General features: G+C 45.0%; 2 protein-coding genes across 5 annotated transcripts in view; one reads left to right on the forward strand and one right to left on the reverse strand.

Moving 5' to 3' along the window:
* Positions 1-20570, reverse strand: part of DOCK1 (dedicator of cytokinesis 1) — a 487728-nt gene that overhangs the window by 272269 nt on the left and 194889 nt on the right. The window lies entirely within an intron of this gene.
* INSYN2A (inhibitory synaptic factor 2A) overlaps positions 1-20570 on the forward strand; it is a 61220-nt gene that overhangs the window by 13049 nt on the left and 27601 nt on the right. The window contains exon 2 of the mRNA XM_017858671.1: positions 6809-7997. Within this exon, the coding sequence (XP_017714160.1) occupies positions 6814-7997 (1184 nt within the window). The 5' untranslated portion in view covers positions 6809-6813. The remainder of the gene's footprint in view (positions 1-6808; positions 7998-20570) is intronic.

A 20570-nucleotide genomic window follows, 5' to 3' on the forward strand; every position in this document is an offset into this window, starting at 1 on the left:
GGAGAGAATCAATGTCCTAGTTTTAGTTTCAGATAAATCATGAATCAAAACATGCTGTTTAGTAAAACAAAAATATAGATTCAGCATAATCAGGAAGGCAAAGCACTCCCCAATTGCATTCTAGTATGTATCTTTGTGTTTTCATACGAGTGAGATTCCCATTAAGTCTAAAAAAGGGAGACCACCTCTTCTGTGTCCTGCCAACTCCCGCCTCTGATGGGCCCCAAACTATCAGCTGATTGTTGCTTCATCACTCAGAAGCCTCCGGGGTCAGTGGGACACTTGCTATCATACCTAAATGTACTCATGAGCTATGTTCAAAGCACAGCCCTCCTGTCTCACACTCTGTCAACTGTCGTGATGATGGGAAAGGGGGAGGCAGGGAAATTAGTTCCTTTTACCAATCTCACAGGCGATTTTGGTGAGTTGTTGGAATCTCACAGGCGATTTTGGTGAGTTGTTGGAACCAACTGTACTGAACTCCTTTTGGCCATTATTAGCTGGCATAGTTAACTGCTGCAAATAAAATTTTTTTTTTACATTGACATAATGTCTCATTTCAACAAGGCATATTTTCCAGTTGATTTTCACCAACATCATAAAATTTTGGTAATTCATTTCTGCTAATGTAGATTCCATTTAGACAGGATGAGCAAAGGTTAATATCAGCATAAGCTGAAAATCAAAGAACTGGGTAGTGAAACATAAATGAAGAGTCTGGACCATTTAAGAGAGCCATTCTCTGGATCTTTTAAAACATGAGCACCAAACCCCAAGCATCCATGCTTCCCCTCCTTTGTTCTCACTGCCTTGAAGCAAGCCAGTGTGAGCCTGTGTGGTTTACATTATGTGGCTGAAGCAACAGACCATAGGTTTTTTTTGTTGATTAAGGGTGTTTTCTAAAATCACAGATATGCATGAGTGGGGGACTGCACCTAAGATAGGTTTTCTTCTGCCTCGATGCCTACATTTAAGCTCCATGAGTGCCCCTTTTCCCTGCTTTGGACTGGGTGGTCATCAGTTCTTAATGACAGAGGTTTCACCACAATATTCTACACATCGAGGGAACGGGGCATCCATCTCCGTGTTTCCTCCAAGGAGCCACAGTTCTGCAAGAAAACAGTTCCTCACACATTGCTCAGTCACACAAGGGTGTCTGAATTCATCTAGTCACCCCTTTTTGGTCCTTCTCATCAGTGACCTCTGAAGAAGACAACAAATATAGGGAAAAAATAACATTTCACTATATAAAGAAAATTAAACCAGATAATGAATCTAAGACACAGTCCGCCATCTATGGCAGCTGGCTTTGCCCCCAAGGAAAGGAGGACTTCCAGTTCTGAAGACTCAATTGGCACCTATGAAACAGGTCTCTAAGCTAACTATTTCATAACACCGGTGACTTCATTTAGTGAGCGAGGTTCTGTTTCACCTCCCCTTCCCACTGGGAAGCCGGTGGTGAAGAATAGGATTTCATTTTCACCACTGTCCCATTCTGAGTAGCCTCATGTTCAGGCGCCCCCTCAGCATACGGAAGAAAATGCTGACCCAGTTCATCTTGAATCCCAGCCAGCATCTTTGACTCCAAGGTGTCTGAACAGTGAGAGAGCCATTAGAAACACCTGTAATTTCATAGAGTCCCTTGCAGCACTCATCAGACCGCTTGCCTGGCTATCTTGCTGTATGCGGGGACTGCTGGGTCCTGGGAGGTGTCTCAGTCAGACTGGCAGCTGATTGCATCCTCCCCTGCAAATCCCATCACAGGGTCAAAGTGCAAACCTGCAAATCTGCACGGACATTTTAAGAATGGACAGAATCCAGTGGAAAGTTTGTCTTGTCAGCTGATGGAACCCCACAAAGTTGCCTTCAGACTATTGAATCCGTTTTATTTCTAATTAAAATAGATGCTAACTTCCTTCCTTACAGTACATTTGCTCAAATATTGACATATCTTGTGCTAAACATTTAACTATACATAGCTAAATACATACGCAGGCACGTATATACCTATGCATATATACACACATACACACACTTGAAATTCATTTTCGTTCTTTATCGGGGCTCCCTCAAAACAATAAAAGATGACCTTTGGCAAACGACTTATACCCCCATCTCATCATTCCTGGGTTTTTCTTATTCTGATACAAGTGGTTATACCTTCCGGAGGCCCACTTCAGGTGTGGATTGGATTTTACCTTGTGTTATTTCCATTGGCAAAACCAGAACGACACTGGACCTCCCTCCATTCTCCCCAAATTGGAAAACAGAAGGAAAAATAAATCTCTCCGAATGTGTTCTCTTAATACCACAACGATGACCATTTTTGTTCATTTTTTTCCAGTATAATTTGTAGACTGCTGTTTCACTTAACATTATTTCGTAAGTGTTTTTCTATGATACTAAATAATCTCTATAATTATCCTTTTAATGGCCACCCAGAGTGAATGTAAACCATAATTTCCTTAACTGTTTACCTATTGTTAGCCATTTAGTTGCTTCCATTTTTCACTTATTTAAGTTGGAATGCATATTTTCATACCAGCCATTAATTTAAAGCAGCATGCAGAGATGGCTCTCCATCACTAATCTAAAAATGCAGGGTTTATATATTTACAACTCACATTTGATTATGAAATTTAATTTGAGGGTAATTAAGACATTTATATTCCAAACAGCTCCTCAACATCTAGCTCTCTCGAGCCAAACAGGCACAACCATGACTAGCCATTTTCACCTCAAGACAGCACAGTCCAATGAGTTCTAAAACACAATTTTCCTATGAAAAATAAACTTTATGAACTCCTACTGCTTTAGAGCCAAGAGATTACCTCCCCGAACCAGAGTCCGTGGTTCTCTAGGGTGACCCAGCCAAGGCAAGCCATCGTGAAGAACGCTATTGTGGCTTCATGCTTAGTCCAGAATTCATGGCAACCCTTGCTCAGTGCTCCCACACCTGCTGTGTTACTGGAACTACCTGGATGTCCTTGCCTAACCAGCACCCAGATACACTGTGGGAACAAGATAAGGACATTGCTCAGATGAGTTTCAGTTGTTTGATGCTTTTAAAGTTTATCATGGATCACTTCAAGTTACAGAGTTCCTTGAGCAAGGGTAGTGGGTTAGGGCATGTGATTCAAACAGATTCAGCCGTTTCAATGGGTGTGGCCTACTAGTCATGTGACTCTGAGCAAGATGCAAAAAACAAAATCGTGTGCCTCAGTTTCTCAATCTGCAGTATGAGGATATGAATAGTGGCTGCCTTGTAAGGATATGATGAGGATCAAATCTAGAAAACGCAACTGCTATGCATAGGGGAATGCTGACATTTGATTAGCACATAGGAGCACTTAACTACATGCTTACTGAATGTTAACGCCACACTGTAACGTATGTACATTCACTTGCTGAATAAATGCATGAAGGCATGATGAATGGAGTAGTGTGGGAGAAGGTTCCACCTGTTTCAGGGACAGTCCTCTGTAGAATGTCCCATTTCCTTTCATAATGAAATCATTTTCTTAATGGTAATCACTGTAAACCTCACCCTCCATCCCCAATAAAAAGCAAATGAACACCCTGAAAAGATGTGTCCACCTTAGTAATTCTTAATGTCCAGAAATTCAATTTTAAAGCTTTAGAAAATGTCATCCAGCCATCAGAACTCATAACCTCATTTGAAGCCAAAATAAACCAGCCGCAAAAATTCCTTGGTGTTTTCCCTATCAGGGAATAAGAACAACTCAATTACTATTACTGTTTTTTTTTTTTTTTTTAAGTCAGCAATAACTAAACTGATTAAAATCCGAAGTATTACCATCATTTTTTTTTTTTTTTACAAAAAAAAAGATGATTTTTATGTACTAGCAACTCTCTATAAAACAGAGAAGAGCTTAGAATTTTTTATTATTATTTGGCCACTGGCAATTAATTCTTCTGATTCGTTGTATTAGTTTGATGGTTGAGTCCAAGACCTAGAATATTTCTTACCCCAGCCAACTGATGCCAGAAAATTATTCAGTGCAGTCCCTAGCAAATGGTGATGATGAATAGCATGGCAGGACAAACTTATTCAGACACACATTTTTCAGAGGTAGCAGGGAAAAGGCTGAAAATTACTGTAAATTGCTTTTGTAAAATGCTCTCTCTTTCAAATTTCCCCTAGTATGAAGGTCTTCTGCAGAATGACGGCACAAGACATTCTGACATACCTGACAACAAAGGCAGTTAAAGAATGAATAGGAGATCAGAGTGAAGGTTAAGATTTAATTTTCTTATTCCACCCCCACTGCCACCCATACTGTCCCCCACACCAAGCTGTCTTGTGTGCATCTGTTTAACCCACTGGGATAAGAATCTCTAAAAGCCACCGATGCTTTCTCCTGAGTAGGCACGCCTTGTCCCTCCTTCCACCTATCATGCAGCCATCCCAAACGGAGTCAAGATATTGGTGCATCTCCAGTCTGTTTCTTGCCTTTTCTCTCCTCTCTAAAACTGCCCAGTTTTTCCAGTTTCAAATTGCAGCCATCTCCAGATATCCCCAGCACCTAGTAAAGTACCAAGGACTTCCTTTGCTGTCTACGCAGGCCTCGCCTTTCAGGACACACTATAGGATAATCGAACAGGAGCCCGAGGCATCCAGAGGTGCAAAGGCTAATACAGTGGTTCTCTGCCAGGCAAGACTCTGCTCCCAGGCTCATGTGGTAATGTCTGGAGACATTTCTAGTTGTCACACTGTAGGGAACGGTGCTACTCCTTCAGTGGGGAGAAGCCAGGGACGGCTGACCACCCTGCACTGCACAGGACAGCCCCTCCAAAGCAAATGATCCATCCTGAAATACCAGTAGTGCCAGGATTTGGAAACTCTGGTCCCATCTAAATCAAATGCTGCAGAGATTTTTTTTTGTTGTTCTTACACATGATTACCTGTTAGTTGTTCATGGCATAATGTTTGAAGAATGTGATTCCTTCACTCCTTCATTCAGTGAACAGCAGTGGAGGCCAGCAAGGTGACAGGACCAGGCTGACCTGAGACACAGGGGTCAGTTTAACAGAGGGTCAGTCGTGTCACTTACTTTCAGATGGGGGCTGTGAAGTCGTCTCTTCTTCCCCTTTACGGAACCACTGTGCACCTCGGCCTGTCATGCTAACTCAGTAAGGGCTAAGGATATGGGGAGGGGTCATGCCTCTGTCTGTTGGACAGCTGGGTCTATGAGGAACAGCATGGATTCAGAGGTCACTAAAGCAGGGTCCTGCTTCTGCCTGCGCTACTTATTTGCTGTGTGACACTGAAAAGTGACACAACATCTCTGAACCCTAGTATCCTCTTTGAAATGGGAAGTGTAGCCTTGACCTTCAGGAACATTTATAAGCAAGGTATTCTGTATGTGGAAGAGCAGAGTATCTGGCTCTCGAACCACCTCACTCCAGAAGCAGTGGGCCATGCCGTGCGTGTCATAGTTCTTGTGGCATTTTCCAGTGAGTGCTGCCACGGGTCTCTGAGCTGGTTTTTCAGACTCCCCCAGGACAGGACACAAGGTGTGTCAGCAGCCGGGCTGGGGGCAATGTGGACGAAGCCTGTTTTTGTGCAGCTCTCATGCGCCCAGGTCCATGACCTTGCCTCTCTGGGCACTCAGCTGCAGCCACTCACGCCCTGTACACCCTCCGTGCCTTCCCTTTGACTGTTTTCTTCTCAAACACAAAGGGGTAAAAGGCAAAGCCTCACTCACAAACAACATACTTAACTCTATTTTCTTGCTTTAAGTGCAACCATCAAATAAGTTCTTCCATGTGCAATAAACAGCTGTGAATCTGCCTAATAAAGTGAAGCCATTTTACCCCACTGGTATTCCCCGAGAGGAGTCATTGGCCACCTGCATCTTTTTAGCTGCATTTAATAATTCAGCCCAGGATGAATTTGCATGATTAACATAAAGCCTCATGGTTTTATTTGCTTTCAGAATTTAAGTACTGAAACAACGACCATTGTTTTCATTTTTGGAGGTTGTGATCAAAACACAAAACTTGATTCTAGAATGAATAATTTCTTTTTTTTTTTTTTTTTAAGAATTATTTTCCAGTACCACTCTCCATGGAATCAAAAGAGTTGCAAACACGGCCTTTGTAGATGCAGGGAAACCCACATTCTTTCTAGGGCTGGTGTTAACCCATGAGAAGCAGCCATTCCCTCGTCGACTTCTCCTTCATGGTTCCCACCCAGGAGCACGGCCAACTCTCCCGCGGAATCCATAATGGCTCACGCAAATAGATTTCTTTCCGTTCCTCCTCAGAGGGCTCTCCACATTTATCTGCTCAAGACGTAGCAGCTCCAGTAAGTCTTTAAAACAGCAGCTCTCCCAGATTCCAGCAATAGATTAATGACGTCATCCTCAAAAAATAGTCAAAACGCAAACCAAATAAGTAGCACTTGGTAAACCATCTGCCTAAGAAGGGGAGTCACGTGTGTGAAACGATAATTTACAAAGCAGAAGAGGCAGCATCATTGGGTTTCTTGATGAATGTAGTAAAACAGGTTTCTCTAATGGGGAAACATGCATTACTATCAAAAGAAAAAGTGAGTGTATCCCACCTGGAAAAGCAAGCAGGCTTTAATATCTGAGAAGCATTTCAAGCTATGCTGCCAGCGACCCTCAGCCCGTGTGATTTTCCTTAACATAAAGGCCGACCTCATCTGCTTAAACATAATTAGGAAACAGGCAGTCGTCGTGGTGGCTAAAAGTTTGTGCGGCCGGTGCTTGCATATGTATTTCTGTCCCACTGACACCTCTGTTGCTGTTTCTGAATGCAGGAACCATGGTCAGTAAGGACACCGGCAAATGCATACTCACAACGTCGGAGAGTGAAGTGGAACCCGCTGCCTGTCTGGCCCTGGAGATGAAATACGCCCTGGACCCCAACCGGCAGATTAAAAAACGGAACAAAGCCCTGCAGGTGCGGTTTAAGGATATCTGCGAGGCACAGAATGAGCAGAGGGACACACAGCTGTCCTCGGGCCAGCTGGGGGAGAAGCGGGAGGCCAAGCCCGTGTCCTGCAGAGCAGCCTATCGCAAATACATGACAGTGCCTGCACGCAGGTCCATCCCCAATGTCACCAAGAGCACAGGCGTGCAGACCTCGCCCGACCTTAAGAAGTGTTACCAGACGTTCCCTCTGGACCGCAAAAAGGGGAACCTCAAGAGCCTCCCAGCTGCAGATCCCTTTAAAAGCCAAAACAATGGGTTTCTAACAGATGCTAAAGAGAAGAACGAGGCTGGACCCATGGAGGAGGCCCGGCCATGTGGCGCAGGGCGGGTGTACAAGACCACAGCCTTGGTTTTCCATTCTAATGAACACATGAACGCAGCAGACCAGCCTTTGGGGGTCAACTGTGCAGAACCATGTAAAAGCCCGGAGCTGCTCAGCTATGGAGAAGCTGCGCTCCAAAACTCAGCTCGGCCCCTCTCCGAAGAGCCCAATTACCAGTTGCTCGGGAGGGCCAAGCAGGACCGGGGGAGGCCAAACTCCGAGGAGCCCGCTCCACCTGCCCTCGGGAGGGTGTTTAAAACAGAGGTTGCCACCGTTTACGCACCTGCCCTCAGTGCCAGGGCCCCCGAGCCTGGTTTGTCAAACTCTGCGGCCGCCAGCCAGTGGTCACTCTGCCCGGCAGACGAGGAGCGGAGGAGAGCCACACATCTCAACGGGCTCCAGGCGCCCTCGGAAACTGCCCTGGCCTGCTCACCCCCGATGCAGTGCCTGTCCCCTGAATGCAGTGAGCAGCCCTCACAGACTCACACCCCGCCGGGGCTGGGGAACCAGCCTAGTCCCACAGCAGTTGCTGCAGGTGAAGAATGCCAACAAATCGTGCCTCATACAGAAGTGGTCGACCTCAAAGCACAACTTCAGATGATGGAGAACTTGATCAGTTCAAGCCAAGAAACCATCAAAGTGCTCTTGGGGGTCATTCAGGAGTTGGAAAAAGGAGAGGCCCATCGGGAAGGGTATGTATGTTCACCCACGTCTTAGGAAGCTATGCAGGCTCATCAGCACAGGGTCCATCTGTAGCCCCAAACCCAAGTCCGTAATGAGACTAACGCCAGCATTTCTGTAAACAGGTCATAGTCTAAGGGTGTGGTGAGCTCCAAGGGGTCACAGATTATTTTATGATACTAGACTTCACTGCACCCTGCACGATACACTTTCTGATTAATGTTCATCTTGCTGGCCTTGAATTCAAACCATACCTATGCTTAGAATGAATTGCTAGCCTTTTCCTTTTATTCTGCTAGGGCTAAACGTTTGTGATATTGATAATGTATAATAACATATGCCAGTCCAAAATATCCATTCTAAGTAAGAATAGAATCATATTAGGAAGAGAAGAAGGCATAGGCCTCTTAGGAATCACATTAGGAAGAGAAAGGAAATTTCATGTGACATTTGGAAAAGTAAATGCTGACTTGCTTATAATAAATAATTGAAATAATATTGGTATTCAGGACTGTACAAGGCTTTACATAATAGACAGTGTGTTTTTCATTCTGTACCTGGAACTCAAGCAATGGGCATCGTGAGGCCAGTCCTGACTGTATATGGTTAGGAGACAGATGCCCTCCCCCACGGGCTGCCCTATGTGTCGGGCGGGGCTGCAGAGAGAATGATGCCAACTTCACGGCCGATACTTTGTTGCGTTGATAAGACCCTGTTGCACTTCATCTTTTGAAGTTTAAACTGTGCAGCAGCATCTTTAAAAACAAATGACCTAAAGGTGGGGCTTTAGTTCTTGAGCTCTCCAGTGCAGAAGCCTCCTAATAGGCTGGCGTGTGCTCAACTGATACAAAGTAGCCTGTTCTACTCTGTGTCCGGGTGGGTTATCGGACTTTGCCTGGATTGCTGAGACCTTCTCTTGCCCACTGCCCCTTGAAAGTGTCTGTGTTCCTGCCAGCCTGTGTCCTGCTGGTGACACTGGAGGCAGCGTGCTGTTGCCTCATGTGGTGTGCACCCTTCACTCTGTGAGCCCTGAGCCCTGGGTTTAGCAAGCTAGAAGCCAGCCCGAAATAAGCCAAGTAATGTATTTTCAGGACAGAAAACCACCCGGGCACAAAGTTTCCTTAAGAGGATTGCTGTGGCTGAGTTAGACAGCTGTTTGCTGACGGCAAAGAATGAGGAGGAAACACCTCCTGCCTTAAGGTGGAGGCTGAGGCGAAAGGCCCAGCTCCAGCAGCGGAGAGGCTGGGGCAGGTTCTGCCCTTGGCTCTGGCTGCTCCAGCTTGGTGCAGGAGGCCTGTCTACAACTTGATGCTCTTAAGCAAAAAGAATTGCCAGCCAAATGTACAAAAATCTTAACAGTAGATTCATAGGTAATCTAACACCATATGTTATTTCCAAAAGGCCTTGTTTAATCTTGGGTTTACACCTCCATTTTCATCCCATTTTGATCAGTACAGATCCAAAAGCAATACTCCTCGGGGATGGGGTGGGGGAGATCAGTGATTTACTGATCAGTAAGTAGTCCACATTCCTGCAAAAAAAATGAAAAGCTCAAACAGTGACCCAGTCACTGACATTGATATAGATGGTAGTGAATTAAACCAGACAGCAAAAGAGAAAGATGCCAACATCACCAGTTGGGAAAGAAAGTTCACCAAATGGTGTAAAATGAAATATGTACACTAATGCGCATACTCACAGGGGTGTGTGCCCGAATAAGAACCTGAGAAGATTGAACACGCATGAACACCACAAGAAAGGCAAACCGTACAATACATGGGAGCTGCTTCTTACGCTACTCTTAGAACAAGTACGGAAGATTGCTTTAAATAAGATCCTCAGGGTTCTCTGAGATGCCATCCATCTAGCAGTGTGGTTCTAAGTTTACTAAGACGTGTCTGGGTAGGAATCTGGCACTGAGGGCTTGGGCAAGGGCTGTATGTCTCTGTGCTTTCTTTTTTCACCTGTAAGTTGAGATCACTGTCTGTCCTGCAGATGGGATGGAATGACATGGGGTCACCTTCCAATGTGTTCAGCCTAGTGGCAGTTGTGTCTGAATGGGCAGATGTCCGCTAGTGACACGAGTGTTGGTCTTGCTGCCTAGCAATGCTGGAGCGGGGGTCTGGGGAGGACTTAGTGGTCTTGTGGGCATCCAGTGTTACGAATGCATCCTCTCCATGCCTGGCACAGAGGCTGCCACACAAGACTGTCGCTGAAGCTCTGGAGCTGCTCTCTCCAATACAGTGGCCACTAGCTGCACGTGGCTATTGAAATTCAAACTCAAATTAATGACAGTTGAAAATTCACAGTCACAGCAGTCACGTTTCAAATGCTCAGTAGCCACATACATAAGACAGTGCAGCTACGGAACGTTTCCATCATCAGGAAATGTCTTCACTCTGGTATCCCAGAACATGGCACAGTGCCTGGTTCTTAGGCATCTGAGGACTTGGGCACCTTAAATCAAGACAAAGGATGGTTTTACTTTAAAATCAATCCTAGTTCAGTTGCTGCCAGCACAAGCTCACGGTGGAAGGTAGAAATGCAGGTCTCTGTTGTGTTCCTGGGAACAGTCACTTCTTCCTCTCTCTCAGAGCCCTCTGGACTCACTTGATTTAGGAATCAAGTGGTTCCAAAATCCAAGGCCACCTTATGGGGCCCCCTCTTGCTCAATGCCCCAGGGTCATTAATTTGGCTGAAATTCAAATTTCTGCTCCATGTCAGAACATAGGAGAGGACTGCAGCCTCAGAGACAGGCAGATAAGATGCAAGCTCATTCTCCATCCCTTCCCAGACCCTGGGTACAGCACAGAGTCCCAGGAGTGACAGCTGTGAGCAGCAGCAGCCAGCACTGGTCTGGGACATCTGGAACAACAGGCTCTGGATGGAAGGAAGTAGCATCTGCTGATTTCCATGGTGTAAATACTGCTACCGTGGCCAATTTCAGTCTCACAAAATCCTAAAAATGTAACACTCTGCTCCACTGAGCACCCAAACAATCAATCCCTTGAAGGGCAAGTTCTAGGACTTTAGAACAAGGGGTTCACAGGGCTTACTTTATGTACCAGGTCTGAACTGGGAAGTAGGTATTTTAGTTGCACCTCATGGTTTAAAAAAAAAATACAAAAACAAAAAGAAAACAGGAAAATGCACTCTGCTTTGTGTACCCTGATACATAGTTATTATATGATAAGACAATGAACTGAATGACTAAGTTAAAATATCAATGGAGGCCGGGCACAGTGGATCACGCCTATAATCCCAGCACTTTGGGAGGCCGGGGCGAGTGGATCACTTGAGGTCAGGAGTTTGAGACCAGTCTGGCCAACATGGTGACACCCCATCCCTACTAAAAAATACAAACATTAGCCGGGCGTGGTGGCAGGCACCTGTAATCCCAGCTACTCCAGAGGCTGAAGCAGGAGAATTGCTTGAACCCGGGAGGTGGAGGTTGCAGTGGGCCAAGATCACGCCACTGCACTCCAGCCTGGGCAACAGAGCAAGACTTCATCTCAAAAACATAAAAATCAAAATCAATGGAATTTTTCTTGGAAAACATGCTAAAGCCTACAAATTGGGAGCTGGAGAACACTCTGAAGCTGGGGAAAGTCAGTTCCTCTCCCAACTTGCCACCCCAATAAAGCATACAGGGGCTTCCAATAGAATTTCATCTGCATTCAGAAGAGTCAGTCCTAGTGAGGGCAGGCACCTCGGAGCCCATGACTTTGAATGCAAGTGACAAATCTTGCCCCCACATTTCCACACGGTACTTCAGGATTGACGACCTGGCCCAAAGGGGCCATGGACCTGCTCCTCGGGAAGCCAGTATTCTTTGAATCCTGCTGATGGCCCTGGGCAATGTATGTTTCTTAGAACATGTTTATTGTAAAATCTCTTTAATAGGACTTCTTTTCACTATTGAGTTTGTCAGGCAAGTGCTTCCCTGTAGTTCTTAACCTGTGCAGGAATTTCTGTGTCACTGGCTACAACCACTTTTAGTAGCTTCCAAATTATTTTTCATAAGAGACTCTCATTATTTTCATTTGCTTATGTAGATTTCCAAAAGGCTTCGGCAAAGAATGTTTATGGCTGAGACAGGTTAATAACCTCTGTGAGCTTCAGTTTTGTCTGAAATCAACTAGGGGTGGTGGACGCTGAAATACAGTATCTACAAAGCTCCCATCTACAGCCAGCGCGCAGTTGGCGCTGAATAAAGGACATATTATTTCATATAGTTACGAGCATTTCAGTGGGATGAATTCTGCAAGTAGGTTAGATGTGCAAAAAGTATGCAAAATCATGCCTTTTAGTCCCTCGTAAAACACTGGGGCAATTCACTAAAATCACTCTGCTTTGTGCAGTGCGGGCTTGCATGAATGCCAAGAATTATCCTGCTTATTTCAGAGCTCTCAGTATTATGCTTGTGTCTTCCGGGGAAGTTCAGGGTCACACAGGCTACCAAAATAAGTCACTAATGGGGGTCATTGAAGGCTAAGAACAAGGCAAATGGGGCAGTGAATTTAAAAAACCCAATCAATTATGAGAAGAGTGGTAATTCCCTGTAGCAGCTATGGGATTCCTGGGCAGGAGATCCTCAGACGAGTGGGGTGTAGGTCTTGGTGGCTCGTTGGGTAAACTCACCAGCAACTATGGTGTGGCAACCCTGATAGCACTCCTTGCCTCTTAGATTTCCTACACCAAACATTTAGTGTCTTGAAGTGTCCATTGGCTGGTGACAGCCTAGTGATACTCTGCTATTTGGAGAAGACCAGAAATGATCGTGAGAAGATTTATTTGAGGATATCAAGCACATGATCAGGATCTGTCACTGTCCAGAGTGAAGCAGATTCTTCTACGGGCCAGGCCTCCCTCAGCATTTGCTTGGTGTTATCTGCAGGCTTGGGGTAGGGGGAGAGAGCAAGAGGACCCAGGCCCTTAAACATGACCAGCAGGTAGTGATGAGACCCTGAGGCTTCAGGCTTTGTGACTTTACTAATTCAGAGCAAAGGGAAGAGGATGATTAAGAAAAGAAAATCCTAAGTAACACACCAACCCAAAGAGTCTAGTACCTTGCAGGAAGGGTGGCAAACCCAGTCATTTACCACCTCCCATCATCCCTGCCACCCCATCGCGGGGTCAGTTCCCTGTCAGTAGGGGTCCTGTTCATCCTCCTTGAGAAAGGGTGGTTTCTTGGTGTGAGGCCCAGCTCTCCTGAGTCTCAGGCACACAGTGGTAAAAAAAGAAGCTAAAGGAACCCCCTGAGATCAGGGACTTTGTGAGGGTGCCGTTCACAGTGATGTTTAAGACAAGGGAGCAAGGAAGAAAGATCTGAGGGATGGAAAGAGTTAATACAAACGAAGCGTGGTATCCTGTATCAAGGTTTCCTTAACTTTACCAAAAAAAAAAAAAAAAAAGAATAGCCAACAAGTAATGAAAGGTCATGTGAAAGGCCATGTGCACATACACATACTTAAGAGGTAAGAACTTAGTTTCATGGACATCTGTGTTTATTGCTAGGTCTCGGGTCAGTTCCTGTATGGCAGAGGTCAGCAAACTTTTCTGCAGAGGGCCAAAGAGTAAATACCTATTGAGAGCCAGTCTATGTCACAATGATTCAACTCTGCCATTGTATCCTGAAAGCACCCACAGACAATCTGTATGAATGGGCATACTTGTGTTCCAATAAACCTTTATTTACAAAAATAGGTGGTAGCCAGATTTGGGCCACAGACCATAATTTATGGACTTCTATTATATGGTTTGTAAATACAGTGACCACATTCATACAGCTAAAAATGTTCAGGCCAGAATATGGGTGCAGGCAATCCAACGTGTGTGACTGCCAAGCACACACGCCCATCATTCATTCACACATTGAGAAGGTATCTGCCACTCATCACCGAAGTGATGGATACTGTGCCAGGCAATGAGGGGATGTGAGAGTCAAAGGAATTTGGGCCCAGCCTTTGAGGGGTTCACAGTTCATCGGCATTCAGACTGTTCAAATATACACTTAATTGCTCATCAGCCCACACAACCTGGGCTCCTGCTTTGGAACTCTGTGTGTGTATGATACACATATACCTAATATGTATGGATAATGTATATGACAGCATCTCTTGGAAACATGAAAAAGGTCTCATTCTCCCAGCAGCAGGAATAAAAAGCCATCACAGAACATGTTTGTGTGATGTGACTTGCGTTAACCTAGATATTGATGCTAGATGGGTAGAAATGATATACTTGCTGTATCTTATGTCCTCATATTGACAAATCACTCAGAATCAGGCATTCTGCAGAGAGACCTGTCAGAGGATAGGAAATCTCTGAATTTTCTCTAATTACCAATGCCCAAACAGAATAAACACTGCATCACAATTATAGAGGAAGCATAAGGGGACTATTTAAGTCACAGAGCTGAAAGAGCCCACATGGAAAATTGTGCACCGCTGCAGCAGCTGTGCATAAACGCTGAGGAATCGCGAAAGTGTGGGCTTAGAGTCCGATTTCCCAGCTTCCCAGGTTCCCCCCTCCAAGAGCCAAGGAGAAAGCTGGGCACAGTGAGGCGATCCCATCCCAATTTGGCTGTGTACTCTCTAGCAGGATGATTAGGTTGTTCTTGCCAAAACCTACCCACTTAATAGAGATCAACGTCTTCCACCTGGTTAGCTGGGAATGGCCCAATTTTGAGGAGAGGAGGTGGGTGGCATTAGACAGTCTCTCAACAGCCGCTGCAGTCCTGAAAACGGTCTTGTGGCTCTTCTCTGGAATGCTGAGTGCCGTGTTCCCTGGCTCTGGCCAGATGCATCACAGAAAAGCAGGGCATTGTGAGCAGCAGAGAGAAAGCAGCGCTGAGCCGAGATCAGAAGCAAAAAAGGCTGTTGCTGCCAAAGGCTCTCCTGTGCCTTAGCACTCCCCATTTGAATGGCATGGAAATGTCAGCACTTCATTTTCTAATATTCCTGATAAATCAGTTTCGATGTCTCTCTCCACATTTATCACAACCCAAAATATTTTAAATCATTCCAGCCAGTTGGCTGAGGTCAACCTCCCATGCACTTGCTTCTTCCATTTTTCCAGTGTCAGATTCAGGAGACGGGTAGGGCGGGGTGACCGGGCTCTCCACTCTGCAGGTCCTGAGATGCTGACCTTCCCTCTCCTGGCCTGCGTGCACAGGCTTATTAACCCCTCTGGACCTCAGCTTTTCTCTGTAACACACAGCTGAGAATGCCTGCCTCCTGGGCTTCTTTTGGAGATGAAATGAATTATGGACAAAGAGGGTCTCAGTCCTCAGACTGTGTTTGCACTCAGTAAGTTACTCCCTTCGAGGATACTTTGCTACTGGGAAGCAACCTTCCAAGTGCTAAGATTCAGGGAGGTGAAGCCAGGAGATGAGCCTGAACACAGGAAGAGATTTTCTTGCTGTATTTTACAGGGTGGTTTATTTTGGGGATGGGAGGTGGTGGTGAGGATCACTAAATGGAGACATCAAGCTTTGTCTTGGTGGTTTCCAGAGCAAAGGACAGGACCAGTTCATTTGGTGTCACAGGCAAGGGAGCTGATGTAGGGTCAGGAGACCTGGATTTTGTCTTAGTTCATCCTGGCCTAGCCTCTGAGCTACATTTTTTGATATGAAAGGAAGATGGTCCAAATGAGAGGAGAGGCCCTGGAGGCTCCTTTCTGCTCCAAAAACATATTCTATAGAGATGTCTGAGAACATCACAATTTCAGCCACTGCCTTATAATACTCATAAAAGTTGGGGGCGGGGGGGACCTCTCTGCAGATCTCTGTCAATAAAAGTGTTCAGTGATCCCACTGTTCTGTTTTCTTTTTTCCTGTTGACACTCCATCAATTCCTTATCTCTCCCAGTACTACAAATGCTAGAAGTGGTCTCTGTCCTTCAGGATTGCAATCCTTTGAATTGTTTTCAGGGAAGCCATTTTCTTTTCTTTTTCTGTTGAAACTAATGGCTTTTATTTATTTGCAATAGAATATTCAAGTTGGAAACCCCAAATATAAGTTATCATTTATTTGAGATTTTGAAATGGGAAGCACATTTCATATTCTTTCTATCATTTTCTTCATTTAGTTCACAGGGTCACAGCAAGCCTTTTTTATAGCTTATATTTGTATAACTTTGTAAACACTACTTTTAAGTTCTTAAAAAAATAATAAGGCTTTCCATCTCTAATATGAAAAATAAAGCAAAATATATTTGTAAGAATATAAAACACATTCCGAATTCTTGCTTTGGGCTTCATGTAGGTATCACACATACTTGAAAATGTAATTTAAATAATCTTCCTGTGCAGAATGCCAAAATAGATTTCAAATACCTCCTCAGCCTTTTAAGTTGGTAGGTGAATAAAAGCCTCGCCATCGAGCCACTAGGCAATCCAGACAGCCCATTTGCAGATAAAATGAGCAATTCAAGGCATGGCATGAACATTTATGAAATTTATGGATTTGTGTCCCAGAATTTGGGTTTAAAAAAAAATGAAATGCAACTTCCAATTTTCAAATAATTTAAAAAACTCCATGCAATTCCTGCTAAGCTATGCAAAAATGGTTTGAGTTCTATTTCCCACCGGAGCTGAGGGAGAGTTCCAGTGAAACGAGAACCCCCACACAGAGTACCTACAGAGGCCACCAGTGAAACGAGAATCCGCACACAGAGTACCCACAGAGGCCACCTGCCCTGAGCACCTACAATGTGCCAGCCATTCGGTATTATCTTCTTTAATCCTTAAAATAACAACCCAAGGTGGGAATGCCCTCCATGAGGAAGCTGCAGATTGGATATGCTCAGTACCTTCTCCAAAGTCAAAAAGCTGGTGAGACATGTTAATGCCAGAATTCACATCTGGGCTGTCAGACCAGACCACTCATCTTCTCTCTCCCCTGAAAATGAGGAACCTAACATGAACTAATGAAAATGCAGGCATTTAAAAAATTTTTTTTGCTAATCCAAGTGTGGGTTTTCCCTTTTACTTGAAAAGGCTACAGAAGCTCCTACCCCCCAGGCCTGGTAGGGTTCATGCCAATTCATCTTCTGGTGAAAGCATCTTTCCGGTGCTAGAGACAGCAGAGGCCCCCCCACCCCCACCCCATTGAAGAGGTCCTATAAAGTGTATTGGGAAGGATCTGTAATCATTAACAGAAATCCTCTCTGTGAGGTAATTTCAGACAAGTCAAGGCCATTGATCTTTTAAGTGCAGGGCAGAATGCAACATCTCTCCTTGAGGAACCTGCTTGGGAACCCAGTTCATTAGGCCATTTGTTTTTTGTTTGTTTGTTTGTTTTGATGGAGTCTCGCTCTGTTGCCCAGGCTGGAGTGCAGCGGCACGATCTCAGCTCACTGCAAGCTCCGCCTCCCGGGTTCATGCCATTCTCCTGCCTCAGCCTCCCGAGTAGCTGGGATTTACAGGCGCCCGCTGCCACGCCCGGCTAGTTTTTTGTATTTTTAGTAGAGACGGGGTTTCACCATGTTAGTTAGGATGGTCTCGATCTCCTGACCTCGTGATCCGCCCACCTCGGCCTCCCAACGTGCTGGGATTACAGGCGTGAGCCACCGCGCCCGGCCCATTAGGCCATTTGTAATATGAGTGGCCCTTCAGAGGACCATGACATGCCTGTCTGGCTCTTCCTTCTTCATACAGATGTCCACATCCACGTGAACAACAAACATTTGATACTGCATTGTTTGCAATGCAATATAAAAATAAACCTTAAAGATAGGCTGGAAAGAACGTTCATGAAAATTGAGATCCTGGAGGAAAAAAATGATCTAAAAATGTGCATCCTTTAACCAATAAGGTAGTAAAGTTTTCTCTATCACTATCTCATTGGTTACAGCACTAGGGCTATCCCCCTAGAAAAGTCTCATAATTGGACATCAAGAACTTTATAAATGATCACACCAAACTTTAAAGACTTTAGTCTTTGGCAACAAGAGCTCTGCCACATTTGTTAAAAAGCAAATGCAAGGTCAGGCTTTTGAAACAAAGCACTACAGCTCCAACACGTATAAGTTCTCATTAAAAATTGTTAACTAAGCTTGATCTAAAAACACACATCAAAAGAAATTAAAGATAAAAGACTCTGTGGATATTTACCATCAGAACCACTGGCAAATAGACAACATTAATGCTTTCAAATTCGAACCTCTGTGACAGTACAAGAGCTGAAGAAATATGGGAGTCCAGAAGGAAAATCTGGTTTAATACAGTATACTCACATTCTTATTTTCATTCTAGTTTGGTAGCCAGTGCCACCAAAATTAATTTTCATTAATTTTCAATAAATTATAGCTTAAGCTTTATCTCTCCTCCAGGAAAACAAGTTAATCAACTCGGCCTCGGCTGGAAAAAGTTGTTTTCCTTATTAATAGCTGCTCTTGGTGCCTTCTGGGCCAAGTGACTTGTGTGTATCATTGTCATCATTTTGCAACTTAGTATCTCCCTGACTGCATGAAGGAAGGAAGGAAAACTTAAGCTTTGCCCTGTTTATAATATAGCCAGGCAGTCCACACACAAAATAATAATTACTAGCTTTCCTGATGTTTATGTTATGATTTTATGTTATGAAAATATGATTAAAAGGCACTAAAGCTTTTTAAAAAGTCCTGCCTTAATAATAGTGTTCATCTCTGTATTTGTCCCAGTCCAAATCTGCATGTATTTCTGACAATAATAATGTCTATAAAATACTAATGCATTCCATTTTCTTCATCGTGCATGATGGCTCTGTGAAAAAGGAAGCATACAAGTTGCTGGGACAGGGCCACAGAGAGGAGCAATAAAAACGAGGCAGGGCCGGGCACAGTGGCTCACGCCTGTAATCCCAACACGCTGGGAGGCCAAGGCGGGTGGATCACCTGAGTTCAGGAGTTTGAGACCAGCCTGGCCAACATGGTGAAACCCCGTGTCTACTTAAAAATACAAAAATTAGTGGGGCGTGGTGGCGGGCGCCTGTAATCTCAGTTGCTCGGGAGGCTGAGGGAGGAGAATCACTTGAACCTGGGAGGTGGAGTTTGCAGTGAACCCAGATCACAGGCTGCACTCCAGCCTGGGCGACAGAGCATGACTCTGTCTCCAAAACAAACAAACAAACAAAAAACAAGGAGGCAAATGACAGGGGAGACAAAGGGCCGAGGGAGAAAGAGAGGAGAGGGAGCCCGGCTGACCCCTGTGTCCTCTGGGACACGACGCCACACAGGTTGGAATTTCCCTGCTAACTGTGATGCTTTGCCATGATACTCCAGTATTGTTACCCTTTAATTCTTGATAATGAAAACAAGCATTAAAAGCTTCCCTAATAGCCAGAGCCTCCCCAGAATTATAGTGTCACCACATCTGGGGAGCTGCAAGGCCAATAAAAGTTAATTTGTCCACACCGTCAAAAGAAAGCCACTGAGTTCATTAAGGGTGTTTCTTCCTGGAACGTATCCACCAGGACTGCTTCAGGGAAAAAAAAAAAAAAAAAAAAGCCTTTATTCGGACACGGAAGTGGGCCTGGTTTAGGTGCAAGACCAAGCTATTTACTTTCAAAACTGGGTGTTGGAAGCAGACGACGACTGATCTTTTTCCTACTTGTTTGAGGAAATTTAAAATGGGCTACTATGAGTACTATTTGGACAGATGCATCACAAAACTGTGAGAGTCCTATCTTCCTTTTCAGAAGCAAAAGGGGTGTTATCAGTTCACCCAAAAGGGCAGTCACACAGATTCCTCATTCATTCACTCATTCATTCACTCAAGCATTATTCAAAAAATATTTCTCAGTCATCTACTCTACTCCTGGCCCTGAGGTGGGCACTGAAAGTTCGCCCGTCAGGGAACAGACAAAAACCTCTGCCCACATCGTGCTGACCTTCTCGTGGAGGGAGACAGGGAAAGCGAAATAGCCACAGCTCATGGTATGCTCCATGGCGAGAAGTGTGGTGGAGAAGTCTCAAGCAGCGAGGGAGGGAGAGGTGGGAAGGAAACTGACTTTCACTGGGCATGAAAGGACCGGGCATTGCTGATGCACCTCAGGCCCTGATCTGCAGAAGTCACCAAGCTATCAGCTAGGATTGTGAAGAGGAACAAAGACATGTTCCCAGCCAGCAAAATGCCCAGTCCCACAGGACAGAGAAAGTGCATCCAATCATCAGATTCCACGGTGGCATGGTCTGCAAGAGAGCCACAAACAAGGTGCTGGGAGTGTGCCAGAGGGTGTGTTGCGCTGCCTGGGAGGGAAGAGAGAAGCTGGGCCAGGACCAAAGATGCGGGTTTGCATGAGGGTTAGAACAGCCCCATAGAAGAGTGCTACTGTTGAGAGCTATGTGATTCTGCTGCCTTAGCCCATCAACAATTCCTTCATTTTGGAAACAAAGGTCTTCTGGATTTTAAGTGTCTGGGGGCAAGACCTGTGTTTTATTCTTCCAAGCAACTGTTCCCCCACAGGCCATGCACAGAGCTGATGCACAGCAAACACCTGATGAACAGGCCTGGGGAGGCCGGTTCGTTATGTTGGCTCATTTGTAGGAAAGTCTGTTAAGGTCTATGACTAGAACACTAAGTAGAAATAACTAGGCTTGTT

The sequence above is a fragment of the Rhinopithecus bieti genome, unplaced genomic scaffold (assembly GCF_001698545.2).
Source record: "Rhinopithecus bieti isolate Rb0 unplaced genomic scaffold, ASM169854v2 scaffold_42745, whole genome shotgun sequence".
NCBI classification, from domain to species: Eukaryota; Metazoa; Chordata; class Mammalia; order Primates; family Cercopithecidae; genus Rhinopithecus; species Rhinopithecus bieti.